Source organism: Grampus griseus (assembly GCF_964374135.1).
Source record: "Grampus griseus genome assembly, chromosome: 8".
In the NCBI taxonomy this organism is placed as follows: domain Eukaryota; kingdom Metazoa; phylum Chordata; class Mammalia; order Artiodactyla; family Delphinidae; genus Grampus; species Grampus griseus.
The window spans coordinates 73,269,130-73,293,223 of record NC_139002.1 but is presented as its reverse complement, the minus strand read 5'-3'; the positions used below and the strand labels follow the sequence as shown (position 1 = coordinate 73,293,223).

Below are 24,094 nucleotides of genomic sequence, written 5' to 3'. Positions count from 1 at the left end.
AGCCCTCAGTTTCTAGGACAATGTGGGGAGGTTACAGGAGGGCATAAAAGTTATCTTAAGATGCCACTCATTGGCACTCTGCATCTTCCTAGAGCGGTGGAGTCAGGTCATTGATTCTTATGCTGGTAGTAATTCCAAGGTAGTAATGGTACCTGCAATATCTTTTGGTTTTTTTTTTTGGTAGTCCACTCTTTTTCCCCTTTGCTTTTGACTGGAATTATAGCAACTCCTTGTGATGCATACTAGTTATTTCCTGCTGATCAGAAGGTCAGAATGTATTATCTTTCTCATCTGTAAAATGGGCCAATGATAGAGCCTAACTCTACAATTTTGAGGATTAAATGCATTAGTCTAAGTAAAGCTCTTAGCATAGTTCCTGGCACATAGTAAGTGCCTAATAAACGTTGGCCATTATTATTTGCATGCTTTTGTTACTTTTATCTGGTTACTAGTTTTGTTAGTATAATAATAGTACATGCTCATGTTAAAAAATTTTTAATAATTGAAAAGAGACGAGGTTAAGCTTATATCTAACCTCCCACCCAGTCCTGTTCCCCAGGTGAATCTTCTGTTGATATTTCCTTATATATACCTGCAGAAATTTTCTGGATTATTTCTTATCCCTCCAAGATTGTGTCAAGGTTGTGATGACACTTTTCCTTCACCCACCCATTGTTTAGAGATGTGTATCATCTTAGTAAGATGATACCCATCTGAACTTTATTTACAACTAACTTAAATTATGTCCTTACGATATAATTACTTTAAATCTGAGGACTCTACCAGGAGTCCTGACTCTTTGCTAATGAATTACTGAAATTAAGTGGGCAGGGTAGGAGGCAGGGCATTTGCTGACAGAAAAGAATGAGAAAGAAGGAAGAAGGGCACAGAGAATACCAGTAGTGAAATCTTACAAGTTATAGACATGGGAATCAGGCTCACCATGCGCTTTGCCAGGAGTGTGATATTAAAATGCATGAATGCTGCTGGGGAGAGGCATTGATCGAGGCAGCAGATCCTTGATCAACCAGGAAGATACCTTCAATAGACATTCCTTTCCTTTTCTTTAATGTGTAGTGATTAACATTAGAAAATGGCTCCATCGAGATTGGGACTACCACTCCAAAACAAAAAAAATTGCATGGCCTAGGACTTCCCTGGAGGTCCAGTGGTTAGGACTCTGCACTGTCAATGCAGGGGGCATGTGTTCAATCCCTGGTCAGGGAACTAAGATCCCACATGCTGCACAGCGTGGAAAAAAAAAAAATTGCATGGTCCAAACAGTGGCTTATAAATGTTTGATTGTGACCCACAATAAGAAATACTTTCGTATACATAGTTATATATGTATATAACTAAAATTAAATATTATTGTTTGCAGCCTACTAAATTAATTTCATGACCTATTTATTGTGACCAACATTTGAAAAACACTGGTCTAGAGTATATAACATTAGACAGGGTGACTTCTGGAGGAATGTGATGATGTGTCTCAATACCTGTTGGTCACTCTGTGGTGCTGTGATCACATGACTTTATAATCATAGAGTACCAACAGCTATGCCTGTATCCATACTGTAAGTACTTAGATACTATGTATGGTGATGGATGTTAACTACACTTATTGTGGTGATTATTTTGCAATATATACAAATATTGAATCATTACGTTGTATACATGAAACTAATACAGTGTTATATATCAATTATACCCAAATAAAAAGTTTTTTTAATACTTAGATAAAATTAGAAGAGGAATATGGTTCTGAGAACTGCTGATATAAAATAGTAGAAATAGTACTAGGACATTTCTATTATGTAGTGACTTTCAGTTCTCTAGAATTACATGGGAAGCTTTTAAAAAATGTTGTCCAGACCCTGTCCCACTGAATCAGAAACTTTTGGGGAGAGGCCTGGATATTGGTATGTTTCAGAGTTCCTTAAGCATTTCTAATATGCAGACGGAGCTGAGTATCATTGTGCTTAGGGCAGGAGGAAGCAGGATGAAAAAAGTAGAGGATTTCCATAGTAAGAAAAAGATTGCAGTGGAGAAGAAAACTTTTTATTTATACCTTGCTTATTTCCAAAATGGGTTTGAGGTAAATTGTAAAAATTGCCAACCCGTCATGGTACTTACCATGTCATGTACTGTTCTAAGCATTTTATGTACCTTAACTAATTTTATCCTCACAACAATCCTATGAGGTAGGAGCTTTTATTATTCTCATTTTGTAGAGGAAGGAGTTGAGGCACAGAGAAGTTAAGTAACTTGCCTAAAATCATATAGCTAGTAATGTGTGCAACTAGGATTTGAACCTAGGCATTTGTGCTCCTGAGCAGCCAGGATTTTAAATATATTGAAAGACATATGCATTAAGACTGTGAAAGCAGGAATAAATATCAGGAGATAAAATAGAACAGTTAAGATAATTGATCAAATTTCTAGTTTAAGGTTAGTTTTTGCACTTATATTAGGTTTAACTTTGGGCTTCCTGTAAACCAAAACAGTCAGAGATTTTGGCTCTCAGTAGGCATGACATACATGGTTACATAGTATGTGGTACAGGGTTACACAGTACATGGTACATGGTTACATGGTACATGTACATGGAAGAGCTTTCATTTGGGTTCCTATCTCAGTACACTAAAATTTAAGAGCCACTGGACAAGGTGACTGTTAAGGTTATTTTCAGCTCTAAGTTGTATGTATCTAACCCAGCTTGTATGTTACACTATCTGCAATTAATGAGCAACTTGAGGGCCAGTATCAAATGCATCTTTCATTTGTTCATTCATTCACTCATTAAAAAATATGTATTTATTTATTTATTCGGCTGCACTGGGTCTTAGTTGCAGCACATAGGATCTTTAGTTGTGGCATGCGGGATCTTTGGTTGCAGCATGTGAACTCTTAGTTGAGGCATGTGGGATCTAGTTCCCTGACCAGGAATCGAACCTGGGCCCCCTGCATTGGGAGTGCGGAGTTTTAGCCACTGGACCAACAGGGAAGTCCCCATTCATTCATTCTTATTTATATAAGAAATTTTTATTGAGTATCCAGTATGTTAGGCACTATACTTGTTGTAGGGGACATGGAAATAATAATACATAATCATCTCTAGACGTTTATAGTGTAAAAAGAGAAACAGACTTGTAGGCAAATAAATTGGGTGGAGCAAAGAAGGTTACCTAAAGAAGATGTATCCCATACTCCTAGCACAGTAGGTCCTATAAATATTTATTGAATTGAATTGAATAAACTGGCCATTGTCTTGATTATATTTCCTTAAACGTTATACTGGTGCTTTAATGGGAGCATATTTCCAATGTGAATGTGGATGAAAATAGGAAAATAGGCCTCAGTTTACATAAATCCTTTATCTATAAACTTGACTAGACTTGTGTTTTAAAATGCCACCTAGCTATACCATAAATATAATGTGTGTGGTTCATTATTGTTTGAAGATGTGTTTATTTTGTCTCAAATAGGTAATACATATAACATACCAATTCGTTTGTGGATTTTGGATTCTCACCCTTTTGCTCCCCCCATTTGCTTCTTAAAGCCAACTGCAAATATGGGAATCTTAGTTGGAAAACATGTGGATGCTCAAGGCAGAATATACTTGCCGTATCTCCAAAACTGGAGCCATGTAAGATCAATTTGGATTTTCTTTTAAAAGTTTTTATTTTTCTGAATATTTATCTTTGATCCTAATGGTACAAATAAGTTAGTGAATTTTCTTTCAATGATAATTCTTCTTATGATCTTTAAAAATAATTTGAAATTGAGCTCCCCAGAGTCACCCAAGACCCAGAACCCTGCATGAAGCTAGCTGCTCTCTCCAGGTCTGGGAGGCAACCATTGTTTGCTCCCTGTCTTTTTATAGTTGTTTGCCGTTTGATAAAGCAAATGAAGAGCTACTAGCAAAATATTGGGCATTATTTCCTAGTTCCTCCCCAGTAAAGATTCTTATGTAATATGTGTATTTATTTGTAGTTTTGCCTGTTTTTAACCTTTATGTAAATTGAATCATATTGTATATAATCTTCTATTACATGCTGTGTTTTAACTGAGCATTAAGTTTTAAAAATTCACCCACAGCAATGCATGAAACTGTAACTTATGTGTTTTACAAGCCCTCACAGGGACTTCCCTGGTGGTCCAGTGATTAAGACTCTGCGCTTCCAGTGCAGGGGACACAGGTTCGGGGAACTAATCCCACTAATTTGGCATGGCCAAATAAATAAACATAAAAGTAAAAAAGTAAATAAATAAAAATAAATGGCCCAGACTTAAAAAACAGAAACAAAACAAAACAGAACAAAAATACAAGCCCTCACATTATGCAATTTTGTATTCTGCATATTTCATCTATCATTATATTGAGCATTTTTCCATATTAAACAATATTTTCAAAACACATGGTTTTTAATGGTTGCCTGATGTAGATTGCTGTTAGAAATTTAATAATGAGCATCCTTAAATATATATGTAAATATAAATGTATATATCTTATAAATCTTTAATAATTTCCTAATGATAAATCTCTAGGAATGGAATTATTGGATCAAAGTTTTAAAATGTTTTGAAGGCTATTCTTATATATTCCCAAATTGGCCTCCAAGAGGTAGACAAAATGTTGTAATTCTACCATCAATAGAAATCAGTATGGGGGGTACCTGTTTTACAGCACCTTTGCTCTAAAGGGTGCTATAAAAGAAGGTACTATCATTAAAACAAAACAAACCTTTGCTTATCTCTATGGTTCATTTACTTAGAAGGATGTAGAATCTGCTCTCATTTTTGTAAGTAACTACAACTTTTATGAAAGGATAATTTATAATATATTTGTATATACCCAGAAAGTTGTAGGACAGGAGGACAGGGATCTGTCAGAGAGGAGTGAGGTTGAAGTAAAGGATGGCATTAGGATTATCACTTCTTATTTTATATACATATTGTAAAAGGATATGCAATTGTGGATGCATTTCATATTGTTTTATGGTTTTCTATTTTTTTCATATAAATAAAACTTTTATAAAGAAGAAAAAAAGAAATAGAAAAAGAAAAGCTGCATACCAAATTGTCAGTAGTGGAGTTTAGGTGGGGAAACATTAATCTTTTACTTTATGAACCTGTGCATTATTTGCATTACTTGGTGATTTAAATAAGATTACCAGTTAAATGTGACGAATAGGGCATGATAAAAATTCGTTAGTTGGAAGGACAAAAATGATGTCTTAACCTTAATGTTTAGTTCTTTGGTTATTTGAGAAATTGAAATCTTATCATACATTTATTTATCATGTACGTTTCTTCTTTTTTGAATTGTCTGTTTATCTCTTTCATCCATTTTTACAACTTTAAAAAAAAATACTATCCTTTAACAGTATTTTGACATCTGTGCCCTATTGTGGGAATTTATCTTCCCTGTTTCCTCTTTCTGGTTTTCTTTGGCATCTCTTTTCATACTTTTGTTTGTTTAATAAATACTCAGAGATAGTCCTATAATCTAGTCAAGGTTGTGCTTGATTTCAGATCAGACAGTATTGATTCCATTTTACTATTCTGAACCTCTTTATTATAAGCTAAAACTAGTCTTAAGAAGATATTATATTATTTAAATGGCCCTATTTAGAAGAACTACATTTGGGGGAGGGGGAGGGATTAATTAGGAGTTTGGGATTAACAGATACACACTACTATATATAAAATAGATAATATGGCACAGGGAACTATATTCAGTATATTGTAATAACCTATAATGGAAAAGAATCTGAAAAAGAATATATATATATATATATATATATAACTGAATCACTTTGCTGTACACCTGAAGCTATAACACAACATTGTAAATCAACTATACTTCAATTTAAAAAAAGTATGATGTTATGATTTTTAAAAGTACTACGTAAACTTTAAGTTCCACGTGCAGTTGGAATTACATAGTATAACTCTACAGAGTTTGGAGCTAGAAGGAATCTAGAGGTCATCTAGGCCAAGGATTGCAGACATTTTCCCCAAGAGAGTCAGTGTGCTGCATTAGGCCTACAGAATTTTGTTTGAACAGCACAGTGGTTTTATTTTGCTTTGTTTTCTTCTTAATATGAATTTGAATGACTATACATGTACTCTTTGCAATTTACCACAGTGACCATCTCCGCAAATTTTCTTACACTTGACAACTTCACACATTATGTTATCTGCTTAGTCTTTAAAGGTATATGAGTTTTTTTATTCTAATAAAAATTTTATTAGAGTGGGCTTCCCTGGTGGCGCAGTGGTTGAGAGTCCGCCTGCCGATGCAGGGGACACGGGTTTGTGCCCCGGTCCGGGAAGATCCCACATGCTGCGGAGCGGCTGGGCCCGTGGGCCATGGCCGCTGAGCCTGCGCGTCCGGAGCCTGTGCTCCGCAACGGGAGAGGCCACAACAGTGAGAGGCCCATGTACCGCAAAAAAAAAAATTATTAGAGTGAAACCTAGACTCTGAGAAATTAAGCAATTTTTAGAATGAGCAAGCCACTGAATATTCCTAATAATAATAAAAAACGTATTTTACACTCACAACATACAATTTGCATACATTAGCTCATTTGTTTCTCATATTATTGGGATTTATTATTCACATTGTATTGCTAATAATACTGAAGCTCAGAGAGGTTAAGTGCATTTCACTAAGGTTGCTTAACCAGTTAAATTAAAATGAACGGTACTGGATTAGATAAATATCAGTATTAATTTTATGATTTGATAGTGGTTATATAGGAGAATGTTTTGTTCTCTCTTTTAGGAAATATATGCTAAAGTATTTAGGGGTGAAGGGGTATCATATCTTCAGTTTACTCTCGGTTCAGAAAATAGAGGAAAAGAGACTAAGAAAGCAAATCTGATAAAATGTTAACATTCGAGTAATCTGGGTGAAGAGTATATGGAAATTCTTTGTACTATTTTTTTGCTACTTTTCTGTAAGTCTGCAATTATTTCAAAATAAAAAGTTAAAAAAAGACAGACAAGACCATTCCCAGATATAGGTACTCTGCTAGTAAGCACATTTATGCTGTTTTCCCACTTTTTGGAGATGTGGGTTAGCATTTCTCCCTTTTTTTTTCAGCTAAAAAATTAATTTTTTTCAATTAAATGTATTAAAACAGTTAAAAGTATCATATAATTTGTATGGTAGTTTTCGAAAAATGAGAGCATGACGTAATACTTTCTTTTGGCTAACTCTGTAACAAGGTAGTATTCCTTAGCAAAATTTTTGCATAACTTTTCCCTTTGTGTTTGTTCTGTAGCCTAAATCTGTCATTGTTGGATTAATTAAAGAAATGATTGCCAAGTTTCAAGAAGAACTTCCCCTGTATTCTCTGCCATCATCTGATGAGGCACAGCAGGTAGACTTGCTAGCCTATATTGCAAAAATCACTGAAGGTTTGTATTTTTGTTTAATCATAAGAGTTATGAGTTTACAGTTTCTCATTAATATCCTTTACTCTCTGCTACTTGATTTCTCTAAATAAATACATGCTTGTGTATGTACATATCTGTGTTGAATCAAAACTTCCTATATGTTTATTGTAAGGTAAGTATTACCATACAGTTCCAATGAATATGGTTTCTTAAAATGTAAAAGATTACTTTTATCCTGACAGCTAAAATAATTTGTTATTTTCAAAACCACTTGATATATATTAATGATCCCAAGCTTTTTTCATTATATGTTTATGTGGCTTTTTGCCTCATTCAGTATACTGGACCAGAGAATCTATGATTCTCATTGTTTCTCATTGAGGATAAAGCAAAATACCCATGCTTGCAAAATTTCATGTTAAACATTTTTTTGCATTGTAGACTAGAGCAGTAAGAATCACAGTGTTTTTCAGAATTATGGAAATCCTATTTTTTAAGAGTTTTATATAATATTTTTTAAATGTTTGGAAAGATTTTCTTTTTAAAATGATAGCCTCTATTTAGTAGAATATTTATTATGAGATTCCTGTCTTTCTTGCATTTCATTTGTTCAACAATATTTTTGAATGTCTATTATGGAGTGCCTAGTACCATGTTTTCTGTCCAAGTTATTGAACTTTGGTGTATTTTTTTTAAGATGCTAAAAAGATTTTTGATATTTTTAAATTCTTACGATAGTTCACTTTACTTTTTAGGTGTCTCAGATATAAATTCAAAGAACTGGGCAAATCATGAGAATAAAACAGTCAATAAAATTACTGTGGTTGGCGGTGGAGAACTGGGAATTGCCTGCACATTAGCAATTTCAGCAAAGGTATGTAAGCATAGTGGTTATAAATACATCTGTCATATTGCTACACTTTTAGGCAGTTTCTATTTAACACACAAGAAATAATGGCTTCATTTTGTCATGTGGGAAAACTTCATTTTGCCTTAAAATATATTTAGTAAGCTGACAAAAAAATATGTGAAAGCTGTCATCAGTAATGTTGCTTCTTAATTAGTAGTTAGTCGTGGAATAGGCTTTGAAAACATGATTTGAACAATGGGCTCATCATCCTAATCCAAGGGAAACCTCAAGTTGACATTCATCTGACTTAGTCACAAATTCTTTTGTGTTTTCTGAGTCCTGCTGCTTTAATTAAACTCTTATTTAATATAATACTTAATTTAGCTATTTCTAAAATTAACATTTTTTAAAAACAATTGCCTTTTCTTGTGTAATTACTCCACTTTCTTTTAGTATCATAGTTCCTAATTTGATATTTTACAATAGTTTGAGATTTGCCTATTTTTCCATCAGTCCTTTTTACTAGATCTTTTCTATATAAATTATTTTCAGAAAGGCTTAAGTTCCCCTTCATAGAGGTTGAAAGACCCTCCAGGGCCCAGTATCATGGTAACAGCATGTCTGTGTCATTTGAGCCAGGTAGACCAGAATAGACTAGCTCAGGGGTCCCCAGCCCCCGGGCCGAGGACCACTACCGGTCTGTGGCCTGTTAGGAACCAGGCAAGAAGTGAGCGGTGGGCGATCGAGTAAAACTTCATCTGCCGCTCCCCATCGCCTGAACCATAACCGCCTGAGCCATCCATCCCACCGCCCCACCGCCCCCGGTCTGAAGAGAAATTGTCTTCCACGAAACCTGTCCCTGGTGCTAAAAAGGTTGGGGACTGCTGGACTAGCTCTTCCTCCATGTATTTATTTGATAGCCGGTATTTGGTTTTCTTTTCTGTTAACGTTTGATTGATTGCCATCTAAATTCTTCCCTTTCCATTTAAGATTCACGTATATCTTGGAGGTAGGTTCTACTAGAGCAAATAGTTAAATTGTATCCAGGGAGCTAGAAGATTTTAAAAGCTAACTGTTCAGAACCGTATATGCTAACTTTTGCCATATTATATTTTCATTTCCTCCACACTCCATCTGAATGCACTCTTCCTTCTTAAGTGGAATTTGAAATGTTTGTAGACCTTTTGTTAGTAAATAGAATGCTTCTATAAACATTGCCTTACAAGTTGTTTATTTTCTTGTCTGAATTTTCTGTTAGGGGTACGTAATCTGAGAAATAGTACTAGTGAGTCAGAGGGCATGAATGGTTTTTATGGTACTTATTACATATTGCTAGATTGCTCTTCAGAAGGGCAGAACTTTACACTGCGAATAACCGTGTAATTTACACTGCTAATAACAGTGCACACATCAACCTGATTTTTGTTGTTGCTAACAGTACTAAGTTTTATCAATTTTATTTGTTTTTGGTAAGTGTAGGAAGACCCCTTAAAGTCATATTTCTTAAACTGTTAGAAGTCGCACTATCAGTATTTCTTTGTTTGTGAACTGTCTAGTTGGAAAGTTTTTTTCCGTTTTTCCCTTTAAATGTTAATATTTTGATACAAGGTACAATATTCGAATAGTGCAACAATATTCAACTAGTGCAGTAGTAGTCATAATAATGGCAGTAGTTGAAGTGATGGTAGCAGCAGTAACTAACCCTTACTGAATGCTTACTAGATCCAGGCACTTGTCTAAACACCTGTTTCATTTTTTTTTTTAATTGATTGATTTTTTTGGCTGCGTTGGGTCTTCATTGGGTCTTCGTTGCTGCGAGCGGACTCTTCTCTAGTTGCAGTGAGCGGGGGCTACTCTTCGTTGCAGTGCATGGGCTTCTCATTGCAGTGGCTTCTCTTGTTGCAGAGCATGGGCTCTAGGTGCATGGGCTTCAGTAGTTGTGGCACATGGGCTCAGTAGTTGTGGCTCGCAGGCTCTAGAGCTCAGGCTCAGTAGTTGTGGCTCACAGGCTTAGTTGCTCTGCGGCATGTGGGATCTTCCTGGACCAGGGCTCGAGTTCCCTGCACTGGCAGGCGGATTCTTAACCACTGTGCCACCAGGGAAGTCCCACTTGATTAATTTTTACAACAACCTTGTGGCTTAGGTACTATCGTTACTGTCATTTTACAAATGAAGAAACCAGGGCATAGGGAGGTTACCCAACTTACCCAAAGTCACAGTATTAATAAAAGGAGCCAGGGTTTGAGGTTGGGCAATCTATTTACAGAGCCTGTATTCTAGATCCTTATTACCCAACGTGTGGCATTGGCATCATCTGAGATTTTATTGGAAATACATAATCTCAAGCCCTACTGCAGATCAAAGGAAGTAAATCTGCATTTTTACAAAATTTCTGGTAACCCATGTGCTTCACTGATCTATTAAATGGCGATCCCTTAAAGCTTGAGAAGCTCTGCTCTAAACCACTATGTAACACTGCCTTGTTGTGGTTATTGATGGACATTTAGTTTGTTTCTAGTCTTTTGAATATCCTTATACATATTGTATCATTTTACACATGTACTAATAAACTTGTAGGATGATTTCTACAAATGAGGTTGATGGATTAAGGGAGTTGTGTTTTTATTTTTTTTTTAATAAGGATTTTTTTTTTGATGCAGACCTTTTTTTTCCTTTTTGTCTGTATTGAAATTTGTTACAACATTGCTTCTGTTTTTATGTTTTGGTTTTTTGGCCATGAGGCATGTGGGATCTTAGCTCCCCAACCAGGGGTCGAACCTGCACCCCCTGCACTGGAAGGCAAAGTCTTAACCACTGGACCACCAGGGAAGTCCCTGTGTTTTTAAACTTTGACAGAAATTGTCAAATTATCCCTCATATCAATTGTGCTAGTTCATTCTCATTCCCACAGTGTTTGAGAATACCTGTTTTCTCACACTACTGTTAAACTTTGGGATCTTTGCATGTCTGATAAATGAAAAATGGTAACTCATAGTTTTCTTTGCATTTCTCTTATGAGTGTGGTTAATGTTAATAAAATTAATAGGTACCATTTAGAGAGGACTGCTCTTTGTCAGCCCTTTGTCACATAATTAATCTTCAAAACTCCAAGAAATAAGACAAAGTTCAGTGACTTGCTCAGTCTTGCAAAGTTAATAAGTAGCAAGGCTGGATTGCTTCCTGTACACTTTCTGCCTCATAGTCTGGTAGATCCCTGGGTAGTCTTGCTCCTGCACCTTAAGATAGGAGAGATACTCATATCCCTGGCTGCTTTGGAAAAAGGACTTCCACAAAGATAAATCGACTCTTAGGAGTTTCCATCCTGTTGTTTATGGTCAGCCCACCATGGCACCTAGAAAGCTGTCTATAGGCATGTGAAGTATTTTCCATGAGATCTCTGGGGAGAGAACTGCATGATAATTGGGTTTTATTTTAGCTTTATGATTATTATCTTTTTTTCTTTTTAAGAGAAACTTGGCATTAGTGTTGACATTGATGCTAAAATAGACCAAAAAATAGACCCAAAAAAATCACTCTAAGTTCTTTCAGAATGGAAATTATGACAAAACGAAAACATAAACGGAAGAACAATAACAAACATATTGAGTGCACCATGTCATCTTTATTACTCATTATCCCATCAAAAAAAACCTGCACTCTGTGACTTCTGAGTTAAGCCCTGTTAGAGCCCAGTTTTTAGTTAAGCCTAAAGGATCACATTATTCAAGTGCATAGTATTTTCTTGCTTTCATGTCCCTTTTATTGCTATTGTGCTACTTCCTTCATAAGAGAGCACATAGGCCTATGTATTCGTTCTCCCTTAGCTCTCACTTCTGAATGAATTTAAACTGAGTAATGGGCCATGTGCAGTGTAATGCTATTCTTTTTCTTATTGTACTGTACAGGGCATTGCAGACAGACTGGTCCTCTTAGACCTCTCAGAAGGGACTAAAGGAGTGATAATGGACCTTGACATATTCAACCTGCCTAATGTGGAGATCAGCAAAGGTCTGGTTATTCTGCTTAAAAGATTTGTGCCTTGTTTGCCCTTATATTTGAGTCCTAGAATTTTTTTGTAGACTTTATTTTTTAGAGCAGTTTTAGGTTCAGAGTATTATTGAGCAGAAGGTACAGAGATTTCCTGTATACCCCCTGCCCCCACACATGCACAGCCTCTGCATTGTCAGTATCCCCTACCTAAGTGGTATAATTGATAAACCTCCCTGGACACATCATTATCATCCAAAGTCCATAGTTTACATTAGGGTTCACTCTTGTCTTTGTATATTCTATAGGTGTGGACAAATCAAACATGTATCCACCATTATGGTATCAAACAGAGTTGTTTCACTGCCCTAAAAATTCTCTGTGCTCTGCCTTGAGTCCTAGAATTTTATTGCTGAAAGCATCTTAAAGATCACCTAGTCCAAGTCCCTCATTTTACATATTGGGAAACTGAGGTTCATATAAATTAAGGGACTTACCTAAAGTCATACAGATTGCAACTAATTAGGTTAATAAGAGTCAGATAAGCAAATAACATTCAAATTGGTTGGAAGGATTTATTTTCAGTCTCTGAATTATACCTTAGTATAAATTGTTTTCTCTGATTGCTTCCTTTTTCATAATATATTGGTTAAGAACACAGATTTTAGAGTTAGACATGGGGGTTTGCATACTAGCTCTGCCATTTGTCAGATTATATAATCTCTCAAAGTTCAGTTTTATCATCTGTAAAGTGGGAATTAATACATACCTCTTGGTATATAGCAAAGTGCTAAACCAAGATTAAAAAAAAATTCATTCACATTGCTTTCACTAAAAATATATTGTTAAAATGAATTTTAATAAGAACAAAAGAGGGATTTGTATCATTAATAAATAAAATTTAGAATGTTAAAAAAGTAATTTTTAAAATCTTTTTAATTCAAAAGATTTGCATATATTTAACAATGTACATAATATATTAGTACAGATGTATATATGTAGGTAAATACCAGATTTGGGGATGTGGGAATAAAGTTATTTTATTACCAGGGATGCATGATCAAAAAAAAAGTGGAAAGCCATTGAACTAGAGAATGTTTAGTCTCCAAAAACCAGGTTATAGCTAGAGTCAGGTTGTAATATGCTATAGTTGCTTAGCTTTCCTTTGCCTTTCCTTACTCAGGTCTTGTGTATTCTTTTTTTTTTTTAATAAATTTATTTATTTTATTTATTGGCTGTGTTGGGTCTTCATTGCTGCGCGCGGGCTTTCTCTAGTTGCAAGGAGTGGGGGCTACTCTTCGTTGTGGTGCGTTGTGGGCTTCTCATTGCAGTGGCTTCTCTTGTTGCAGAGCATGGGCTCTAGGCATGCTGGCTTCAGTAGTTGTGGCACGTGGGCTCAGTAGTTGTGGCTCACGGGCTCTAGAGCACAGGCTCAGTAGTTGTGGTGCACGGGCTTAGTTGCTCCACGGCATGTGGGATATTCCTGGACCAGGGCTCAAACCTGTGTCCCCTGCATTGGCAGGTGGATTCTTAACCATTGCGCCACTGGGGAATGTTAACCATATTTTTAAACCATATTCTTAACCATATTTTCCAAATAAAATATGGTTATTTTCTTAACCATATTTTCCAAATAAAATATTGAGACATGGTTTCACAAGGCTGAATGTACTAAGAACCGCGGTGGATCAAAAAGTTGAAGTTATACCTATAGGTTATAAAAATTGGGTGTAATAGTTCTAGCAAGCCTCTGGATCCCTGTAGGATACAATGGATTTATTTTCCTTCTCTGGAAAGAGTACAATAGTTCCTTTAATGGTCCTTTTGTAGGCCTTGTACAGAGGATCCTTTGGGGAGCTGGATAGTCTCTTGTGCCTCTCATTTCCAGGTACTGACGTTCTTAAGGGACCTCTTCACTCTTCCAAATCACTCCAGGAGACTGTTTAGTACATGGACCCTACAGGTTGTGAGGCCATTTAGGACCTGAGGAAATTGTTTCTTCCTATGTGTCTCATTAACCATCAATAACTATTGTTTCAGATAATTGAAAGAATAGAATCCTTGGAGTAGATATATAGGATGTGGTACTTGCCACCAAGTAAGGAGTTTTGAATGAATGAGCACTATATTGGGGCAACTTTCATGTTCCCCTTGTTAATTTTGATTGCATATTCCTGATAATTACTATTACATGAGGTAATTTAAAATATAATATTAGCTAACATCTCAAATATGTTCTATGATATGGAGAAGTGTGTTAATAATTTTGGGAAAGTAAGCTCATTTGGAAATTTTAGTAATGCCCCATCATGACAGGCATTGATGATCATCCTAGAGTTGTACTTTTCTCCATTTGGATTTTTTAAATAGCTACTAAAATACTTTGGGGAGGGCTGTGCATAGGTATATATGAGCCTGCAAACATGCATACTATACATACATAAACAAACAGTGTGTGCATAGACTAAATCTGGAGAAATACTGAGGAACTGTTAAGAGTAGTTGCTTCAGGAGTCAGACTGGGGAAACTGGTTCTGCAATTGTTTTTTGCACTTAATTTTTTTTTTTTTTTTTTTTTTTTTTTTTTGCGGTACGCAGGCCTGTCACTGTTGTGGCCTCTCCCGTTGCGGAGCACAGGCTCCGGACGCACAGGCTCAGCGGCCATGGCTCACGGGCCCAGCCGCTCCGCGGCATGTGGGATCTTCCCGGACCGGGGCACGAACCCGTGTCCCCTGCATCGGCAGGCGGACTCTCAACCACTGCGCCACCAGGGAAGCCCTGCACTTAATATTTTTATCCCTTTTCTTATTGTGTTAAAATACATATAGCATAAATTTACCATTAGTGACATTCAGTATATTCACAATGTTGTGCAACTGTCACGAATATCTAGTTCCAGAACATTTTCCTCACCCCAAAAGGAAACCCTCTACACATTAAGCAATCACTCCCCATTTTCCCTTTTCCCCAGGCCCTGGCAACCACTGATCTACTCTGGATTTGCTTCTTCTGGATGTTGCATATACGTGGAATTACACAATATGCGGCCTTTTGTGTCTGGCTTCTTTCACTTAGTATAATGTTTGCAAGGTTCATCTATATTGTAGCATTTATCACTCCTTTTTATGGTTGAATAATATTCTGTGGTCTGGATATGCCACATTTTATTTATCCACTTATCAGTTGATGTACATTTGGGTTGCATCTTTTTGTTATTGTCAGTAGTGCTGCTGTGAACATTTTTGTACAAGTTTTTGTTTGAACACCTCTTTTCAGTTCTTTTTGGTATGTACCCAGAAATGGAATTGCTAGGTCATATCGCAATTCTGTGTTTAAGTTATTGATTAATTTATAGTATCATTTTGAAGATCATTATTAATAGCACATAGAGGTCTAAATGGCTCTATATCTTTGAACAGCTTTATAATAATATTCCATCATATGGATGTCTGTCACCTATTGGTAGACATTTAGTTTTTTTGTGTTTTTCTGTGATTGTAAATAATGCTGCAGAGAACATTGTAATGTAATAAAAATCTTTGTGTATTTCTCTACCTAGTAGGATAAAGTAGAATTACTGGGTCAAAGGTGTTTTTAAAATGTATATTATTAAGCTGTACTAATTTATACTCTCACCAGCAGTATATGAGGGTTCCTGTTTCCTTTCTGCTGATTACTTTTATTTTATATTAAACATAGCTAATAGAATAATTATCCTATGATATTATTTTGATCATGTCATTTCCTGGCTGAAGACACTATTATGTTGGTCCCTTATCCTTAATAATAATAATAGATGCCATTTTTTTTCAGGGAATCCAGTAATATAAGCTAGATAGTTTACATATATTCCATTACTTCTCTTACTTTATTTTATAGATGGCTGAGAGAGATTGTGGCTTTGGTCACACAGTTAGTAAGCAGGAGTTTCAAACATGTTTGTTACCAATTTCTTATGATTCACTCCAGAAATAGTCTCTGCATATACAAGCATAGATATTTGGGTGTATGAGTATGTGTATGTGTGTGCCTCAAGAAAAAAGTGTTCAATAGTTGCAAATTAAAAAATAAGTTGTTGTTGGGAGTTCCCTGGCGGTCCAGTAGTTGGGGCTTCAGGTTTCCACTGCAGGGAGCATGGGTTGGATCCCTGGTCAGGGAACTAGGATCTCACATGCTGTGTGGCATGGCCAAAAACAAACAAAAAAAGCTGTTTTTGACATATGGAGCAAAGTAAAATTTTCTCAGTAGCCAGTGGTTCTTAAAACATGGGTTATGGATTGATCCCTTGTGTGAGAATCACCTGAGGTGCTTTTTAAACTTACAGAAGCCTGTGTCCACCCCAGGCCTATGGAGAGATTAAAAGGCTTTAGAGTAGGAAGGCTTTCTTGCACTTCTGAAATCATATTAGACAGCTACTACTTTGTTTACTTATAAGTCAACCTTGAGGGTGAGGGCATTTCATCATTCAAAGTAGAGGAAGCTAAAGAAGGAAAAGAAAGGAAATATGATCCTGGCAAGATAGGTTGGGGCCAAACTGTAGGGTCATAAATTCAACTGTTCACTGGTATTTAATACAGTAGTATGGACAAGCTACCTAATCCTTCCAGATATCAATTTCCTCAACTTTATGAGGATATAGGACTGAGTTTCTAAATATAGCATAGTGTTGAACAGCACTCTGAAGCCAGTCTGCCTGGGCTTGAATTCTGGCTCTGCTACTTACTAGCTCTATGACTTTGAGCAGGTTACTTAACTTCTCTGTGCCTCAGATTCCTCATCTGTAAAATGGGAATGATATTGCCCCACAGTGTGTTGTGGATTACATTAAATGAGTAAATACAGGTCAAGGTCTTAGAACAGTACCTGGCACATAGAAGTGGCATGGAAGTATTAACTGTATCCCTTTCAGTTCTAATGTCTTCCAATGCTGAGATTTTGACTCATTACCAGGTATCTATTCTGAACACTAGAACATAGGCATTATTTACTTAAGAGGACTCATGAAGAATCATAATCAAGATGCAGGACTTCAGTTTTTGGATCTACCCACACAGCTGTGTCAGATTATGAATTAAAATTGGATAATGCATTTCCCAGTGGAAACCTTACACAAGGGTTTCATTCTGCAACTTGTTTAGGAAAATGGCCTTATAGGCTTAATTAAGACTATAAACCCTGGAATCTACTCATTGTCTTGCTGAGATGCTAATAATCATTTACACATGTTGACTGAACTGATATCACCCTAGTTACTTTATTATTTTTCTGTTGTTTCTGATACTTATAATTCTGGCCACTGTTTTGGCATGTACTTCTGTAAAACACACTGTGTAATAGAGAGTAATGTAGTTGTAAAATAGCATAAGTATGCTTGAGGATCAGAGACGTGAATTCTGGAGAACAGCTTTTCCTAAGTCATAACAGTTGCTTACATGTAAGCCCCATTAGAAGAACCTAAAACCAAGACACTGGGCTTCAATGTAAGGAAAAGTCAGTAAAAAAAATGAGCCAAGATGTTTTATCTTGATTTAAAGATTTTCAAATAATTTTTTTCCTCTTTGGAGTAGAATCCTTAATAAATAAAACAGATACAAACAACACTATGCTGTGCCTGCCAGCTTTCTTTCTGCTTATTCCCATTCCTACATGGCCTCTTAGTCACTTTCAAGGAGGTCTAGGACTCCTAAACTCGCAGTTTAAAAATCAGTGATGAGAACAAACGTATGGATACCAAGGGGGAAGGGGGGGGTGGGATGAGTTGGGAGATTGGGATTGACATATATACACTATTGATACTATGTGTGAAATAGATAACTAATAAGAACCTACTGTATAGCACAGGGAACTCTGCTCAGTGCTTTATGGTGACCTAAATAGGAAGGAAATCCAAAAAAGAGGGGATATAAGTATATGTATAGCTGATTCACTTTGTTGTACCGTAGAAACTAACACAACATGTAAAGCAACTATACTCCAATAAAAATTAAAAAGAAAAAGATGCGGTATATATAAAAAATGGAATATTACTCAGCCATAAAAAGAATGAAATAATGCCATTTGCAGCAACATGGATGGACCTAGAGCTTAAAAAAAAAATCAGTGATGTAATTGATTATAGGTGCATTCTGCCTATAGCATATTATTTATTTTTTCTAAGAAAATTGTGAATTACGTAGAAACCTAATTCCCTGTTTGTGGAGTCTGGATTCTGTAATTTATTTTATCTTTTTTGCTCTTTCCTCCCCTGGGATACACTCTTGCTTTTAATCCTCTTTCTGGAGGCAAACCTCAGCACTTTGTATCCTTCCTATGGACACAGGATTGATCTAGAGGCAATTGTGCTAAAAGCTGTCTAATTGTAGAAAAGAAGAACCTGATTATCATGAACAAGAACTTGGTTAAAACCTTTATCTTGAACTCAGACTGTTTCTTTTTATTCATTAGATTTGTCTGCCTCTACTCATTCCAAGGTGGTGATCTTCACAGTCAACTCTCTGGGTAGTTCTCAGTCCTACCTCGACGTGGTACAGAGAAATGTGGATATGTTCAGAGCCTTTGTTGCAGCTCTGGGACATTATAGTCCACATGGCATCCTGCTCGTTGCATCTCAGCCAGGTACAAGACTTTATTTTAAATAAATTTGGTGGTCCAGTGTATCAGTAGAATTGCCATTTCTGATAAAAGTCATAAAACAAGGTTATAAAGGGACAGCCAGAGCATTCAGTTAAATTGCTCTTATGATGAACAATGCAGTATTTTCCATATCCTGTCAACCAGTTACTTCTTCTGACTGTCATTAACTAGAAGGTTACAACTTACAATTTTTTATATAATATTACTATTAATATGTTCCAGGTTGTTAGCCATGCCTTTCTCAGTGAGAAAATGGTTAAATGCCCAAGAGAAAGATGCAGTAGATTATAGAAGGCTCCTTTGTTAACTCTGAAGTGTCATAAAATGTTAGTGAGCACACCAGAGTGCATTTTTAACATTTTGTATTTTAAATTGTTTCTCAAATTATTTGAGAAATTTTTTTCAAAGAATTAGGTGGTACTGGACTCAAATTGGTGAACAGATTTTTTTTTTAATGTTCCCAATATAGGAGTATGATATGAATTTCACTTGTTCTCCTATAGCAATTGATTGAGGAATGTTGGTTTAATTCCTGACATCCGGGCTTCCCTGGTGGCGCAGTGGTTGGGAGTCCGCCTGCCAATGCAGGGGATGCGGGTTCGTGCCCCAGTCCGGGAAGATCCCACATGCCGTGGAGCGGCTGGGCCCGTGAGCCATGGGCACTGAGCCTGCGTGTCCGGAGCCTGTGCTCCGCAACGGGAGAGACCACAGCAGTGAGAGGCCCGCGTACCGCAAAAAAAGAAAAAAAAAAATTCCTGACATCCTTTTGTCACAAAAGAAAAAAATAGTTGTATTTTTGTTGATAATGCTGTATAACATGGTGGTAGTATATGAATCAGTATTTTAATTTAAAGATAGAAATTCAGCTTAAGCTAGATATAAAAGAGAACTTGATCAATGAAAAAAATTATTTTCTGATTTTCTGTACCCCGTTTTCATCTTTCTTGCTTAACTGCTCTAGGGAATTATCTGTTTTCCTCTCTTAAAAATTTATATTTAACAGCAAAGTTATGTAAGATCATGCTGAAACCTGGTTAGTTGTTTTTAATTATTAATTAAAATTAAAATATATTAAATTTACATAATATATAATAAATTTTAAAATATGTTATGCTTCATAGTGCATTTAGGACCTAAGAAGAGTATATACAAGTTTTAATATACTTATTAAAATAATAAATATTTTGTTTAGGAACTAGGCTAGAAGTACATTTTTTAAAATATTTATATTTTCACCTTGTATGTAATATTTAGTGGAAATCATGACCTATGTGACGTGGAAACTGAGTGCATTTCCTGCAAATCGAGTGATTGGAATTGGTTGCAATCTGGATTCACAGAGATTACAATATATTATTACAAATGTTTTGAAGGCACAGACTTCAGGAAGAGAAGTATGGGTTATTGGTGAGCAGGGAGAAGACAAAGGTAAGAAATACATGTTTATTAGTTATGTATATTGATAACCTACATCACCAGAGGCCATGATATGCATGATATGCACAGTTCTGGGGACTCCAAAATTGTGGCGCTTCATTGGCTTTCTTTCCACATTGCCTTTTGTGTGACAGGCCCCGTATTGTGAATATACTTTGCAAACATGTCATTCTGATTGTATTTACTTTTCTGTAAGTAAAAGGCAAGACCCCCTTAGGTTATATATTTTTATTTATCTTTTTATATTTTGTATTTGAATTTCAGCATCCAGGATCAATTTAAAAGTTTAATTTTCTGGAGAGCAACATTTACATAAACCCTAAAGCATATACAGAACTCTTGCCTTTACTCTCCCATCCTACAATCTTGCTTACCTTTCCCTAAGTTCAGACTTTCTCCCTAGGTACATACCTCCTGTCTGTTTCTCACCTTTTTAAACAGAATTTTCATTCTTTATTTACCCTTATGGCCTTTTTTTTTTTACCAGCTACTTGCTCTCTGCTCTGTCCCTACCACAGAAAGCATTCATAAAATACAGTCCCCTCGGGCTTCCCTGGTGGCACAGTGGTTGAGAGTCCACCTGCCGATGCAGGGGACGCGGGTTCGTGCCCCGGTCCGGGAAGATCCCACATCCCGCGGAGCGGCTAGGCCCGTGAGCCATGGCCGCTGAGCCTGCGCGTCCGGAGCCTGTGCACCACAACGGGAGAGGCCACAGCAGTGAGAGGCCCGCGTACCGCAAAAAAAAAAAAAAAAAAAATACAGTCCCCTGGATTTGAAAGCCCCTTTTCTTATCCCAAATGAATGCTTTCCCTATTTGATTCAAGAATCTCTTTTTTCTTTATTTTTCCCTCATGCTATAAAGTCAGGTTGGTTAGGTGATAAAAGTGCTTTATCCTAAGTTTGTTCATTTTTATTCATTTAAACAAGTATATGAGTATCTACTCTTCTCACTACTATATAAGATGTTAGTATGATACAAAAGAGGCACAGAGCATAGTCTCTTCCTTCATCATACTTAAAAATTATTTTAGAGCAACAAGAAAAATATTTACAAGATGTTTTGGCTAACAATGAAAGTATCGGATACTATTTGATTAAGTGCCAAAATGAATATATTTTAGACTTACAGTGCTTAAACACTTATGAGTGAGCATTTAACATGGGTTGAAATGACTGGAGAAAATTCTGTGTAGGCCATCATTGAACTGTACTTTGGAAGAATGAATAGGATTTGAATAAATAGCAAAGAATGGGACAGACATTCCAGGAATGGGAAAACAGGCAAAGGCATACACTTAAGTATGGCATGGTCATGGGATAAAAATATCTAGACTGGTTGTTGCAGAGTTTCAACCAGATAAACTTGGTTGCTTTCACATTTTGGAGATCCTTGAATACCTGATAAAGAGCTGGAAAGTGATTCTCAGGCAGAGGGGAAATATTAAAGGTATTTGAGCATGCGGGTAATGTGCTAAAAAGGTAATTTGGGGAAAATTAATCATTGCTTCCTCATTTAAAGTATATTACTATTACTCTATTCAGCCTGTAGGTGCTGTAGGGTAGAGAACAATGTAGAAAAGAACTTCTCTGCCTGTGAGGAAGTGATCATTTAACTGGAGAACTGGAGGAAGATTTTAAATCTGTATAAATCTGCACTGGCCACCTAGAAAGTTCAGTGCTAGAAAGAGTCAGGCTATAGAATAAACCTTGACAAAACCTGACAGTGTGATTCAAGCAGAGATAGCTTTTCAGGCTCAGAATGCTTCCTGACACTAAAAACTAATCAATAGAACCAGAAGAGGGGAGCAAATAAGAACTTGGAGCAGATGTATTAGAGTAACAAATGTCTAGGGATTCAAACAAACTCAAGACCCCAGAGTTTACTCACTACTACCATTTGAATTCTGGTCCATGTTGATCTCCTGCTTGCCTGATTATTGCAGATCTCCCAGTTAATGTGCTCTTTTCCCTCTAGTCTACCCTGTAAATGATGCCAAATTAATAATGGTATTAGCTAAAACTTACAGTGTTTGCAGTATGTTGCACATATTAATTCAATGTTCCTAAGTCACGTTCCTCTTTTCAAAAACTTTCACAGGCTTCCTCTGACCAAATTATTAAATTCTTTTGCTTGCCATTCAAGGAGTCCCAAAATGCAGTCTTAATCTTCCTCCCCAATTACAGTTATGGAGAGAGTCATGTTATTAGAGAGCTGGAAGCGACCCAAGGGATCATCAATTACAGTTTGTTGTAGGGAGCCAGCAATGGAGTCAGGGATGGTAAGAGTGACCTCCCCAGGAGGCTGTAGCTTTTCAGGTCAAAGCGGGGCTAAAACCCAGGTCTTGTGCATCTCGGCCCCACCCCACAGCTTTGCTTCAGCCACAGGGACCTTTGCCCGTTGCATTTACCTTTCCCATAATCCCTTCTCTTTCTCTCTCAGCATATTCAAATCTCATTCTTCAAGACCTAGGTCAAGTCTCCCTTACCTTACCCTTTGAAGCTTTTCCTGATCACATCATTGCACAGTGATTCCTTCATTCCTTTGAGCTAAAAGCTCTTGCTAGCTATGTGGTAATTAACCATATGTTGTCTCAAGATATTTATTCTTTTGTTAAACTGCTGTTTATTCTGATCCAATTTGAATTTTGTGTGTGTACCTTCTCCTTATTGAAAGAGTAAATTATTAAGCTGTTCTTTTAGTTAAAGTCATACTTTCACATTGTAAAAGGATTAAATAGTACAAAAAAATATGTAGTGAAAAATAAGTCTCCCTTTTATGCCAGACACCCAGTCCGTCTCTCTAGAAGCCCTGCAACCTTACAGAAATGTTCTGTGTATGGACAAGCACATGTATGAAATATACATAATACATCATTCTCCATCTTGCCCTTTTACTTAGTGATATGACTTGGAGATGATTGCATAATAACATATATAGATCTTGCTCATCCTTTTAAACTACTGGATATACCAAAATTTATTTAACCAGTCCCCCTAATAAGTTATAATTTTTGAATGAATAAGAACATTTCACAATATGGTTATATTAATATCTCAAATTGTAAAGAGAAAATAAAGGATGGTGTGACTTGATAAATAAACCTAAGGTACTGTGCTGACTGCTGTTGGAGCTACATAAATGAATAAGAACCTGACCCTGTCTTTAGGCAGCTTGGAGTCTAATATAGGAAATGACTATAATTAAAGGCAGTGTTGACTTGCAATAAGAGAGGTCCAAGGGAAGTAAGACAAAAGCACAAGGAAGGGAGCTCTCAAGTAGGAACTAGAAATGGAGAGCTGTAGGTGCATGTGAATTGAGATCACTTAAATATAACATTATGTAATATTTGACACATATAAAAGAATGTGTATAGCATATATGTATGTTTTAAAGCATCATAGTAGAACAAACATTCATGAATCTATACTCAATTAAGAACAATACAAATACCATTGAAGGTACCTATGTACTCCCCAGCCCATCTCCCTATCTCCCTTCTAGGTACTTTTTATCCTGTCTTCTACTTTGTTTCAGAGACAGTTCTATCCACCGATAATTACCTTGGTCTTGAAGCCAGAAATGGATTAGAGGCTCCCTCTGCTGGTTTCATGTATGGACACCAGTTGGTTATATCTGCATAGGTGACACCACAGTAATAGCAAAATTAGAATTATTTTTCATTGAGTATTAAATGCTTTGCATATCTCATTTAAAATTTAAAAACACTCCATGAAGGAGGTGGTAGTTTTCCAAATCAATATGTGAGGAAGCTT

At 36.3% G+C, this 24,094-nt stretch overlaps 1 protein-coding gene across 2 annotated transcripts in view; it reads left to right on the top strand.

Annotated features, from left to right (window-relative positions):
* Positions 1-24,094, top strand: part of UEVLD (UEV and lactate/malate dehyrogenase domains) — a 46,483-nt gene that overhangs the window by 12,624 nt on the left and 9,765 nt on the right. Inside the window, exons 4-9 of one of the 2 annotated variants that reach the window (XM_082659957.1) lie at positions 3,489-3,652; positions 7,299-7,434; positions 8,169-8,287; positions 12,169-12,271; positions 18,695-18,865; positions 20,138-20,311. In XM_082659957.1, the coding sequence (XP_082516083.1) occupies positions 3,489-3,652; positions 7,299-7,434; positions 8,169-8,287; positions 12,169-12,271; positions 18,695-18,865; positions 20,138-20,311 (867 nt within the window). The remainder of the gene's footprint in view (positions 1-3,488; positions 3,653-7,298; positions 7,435-8,168; positions 8,288-12,168; positions 12,272-18,694; positions 18,866-20,137; positions 20,312-24,094) is intronic. The other variant, XM_082659958.1, reaches the window with a different exon arrangement.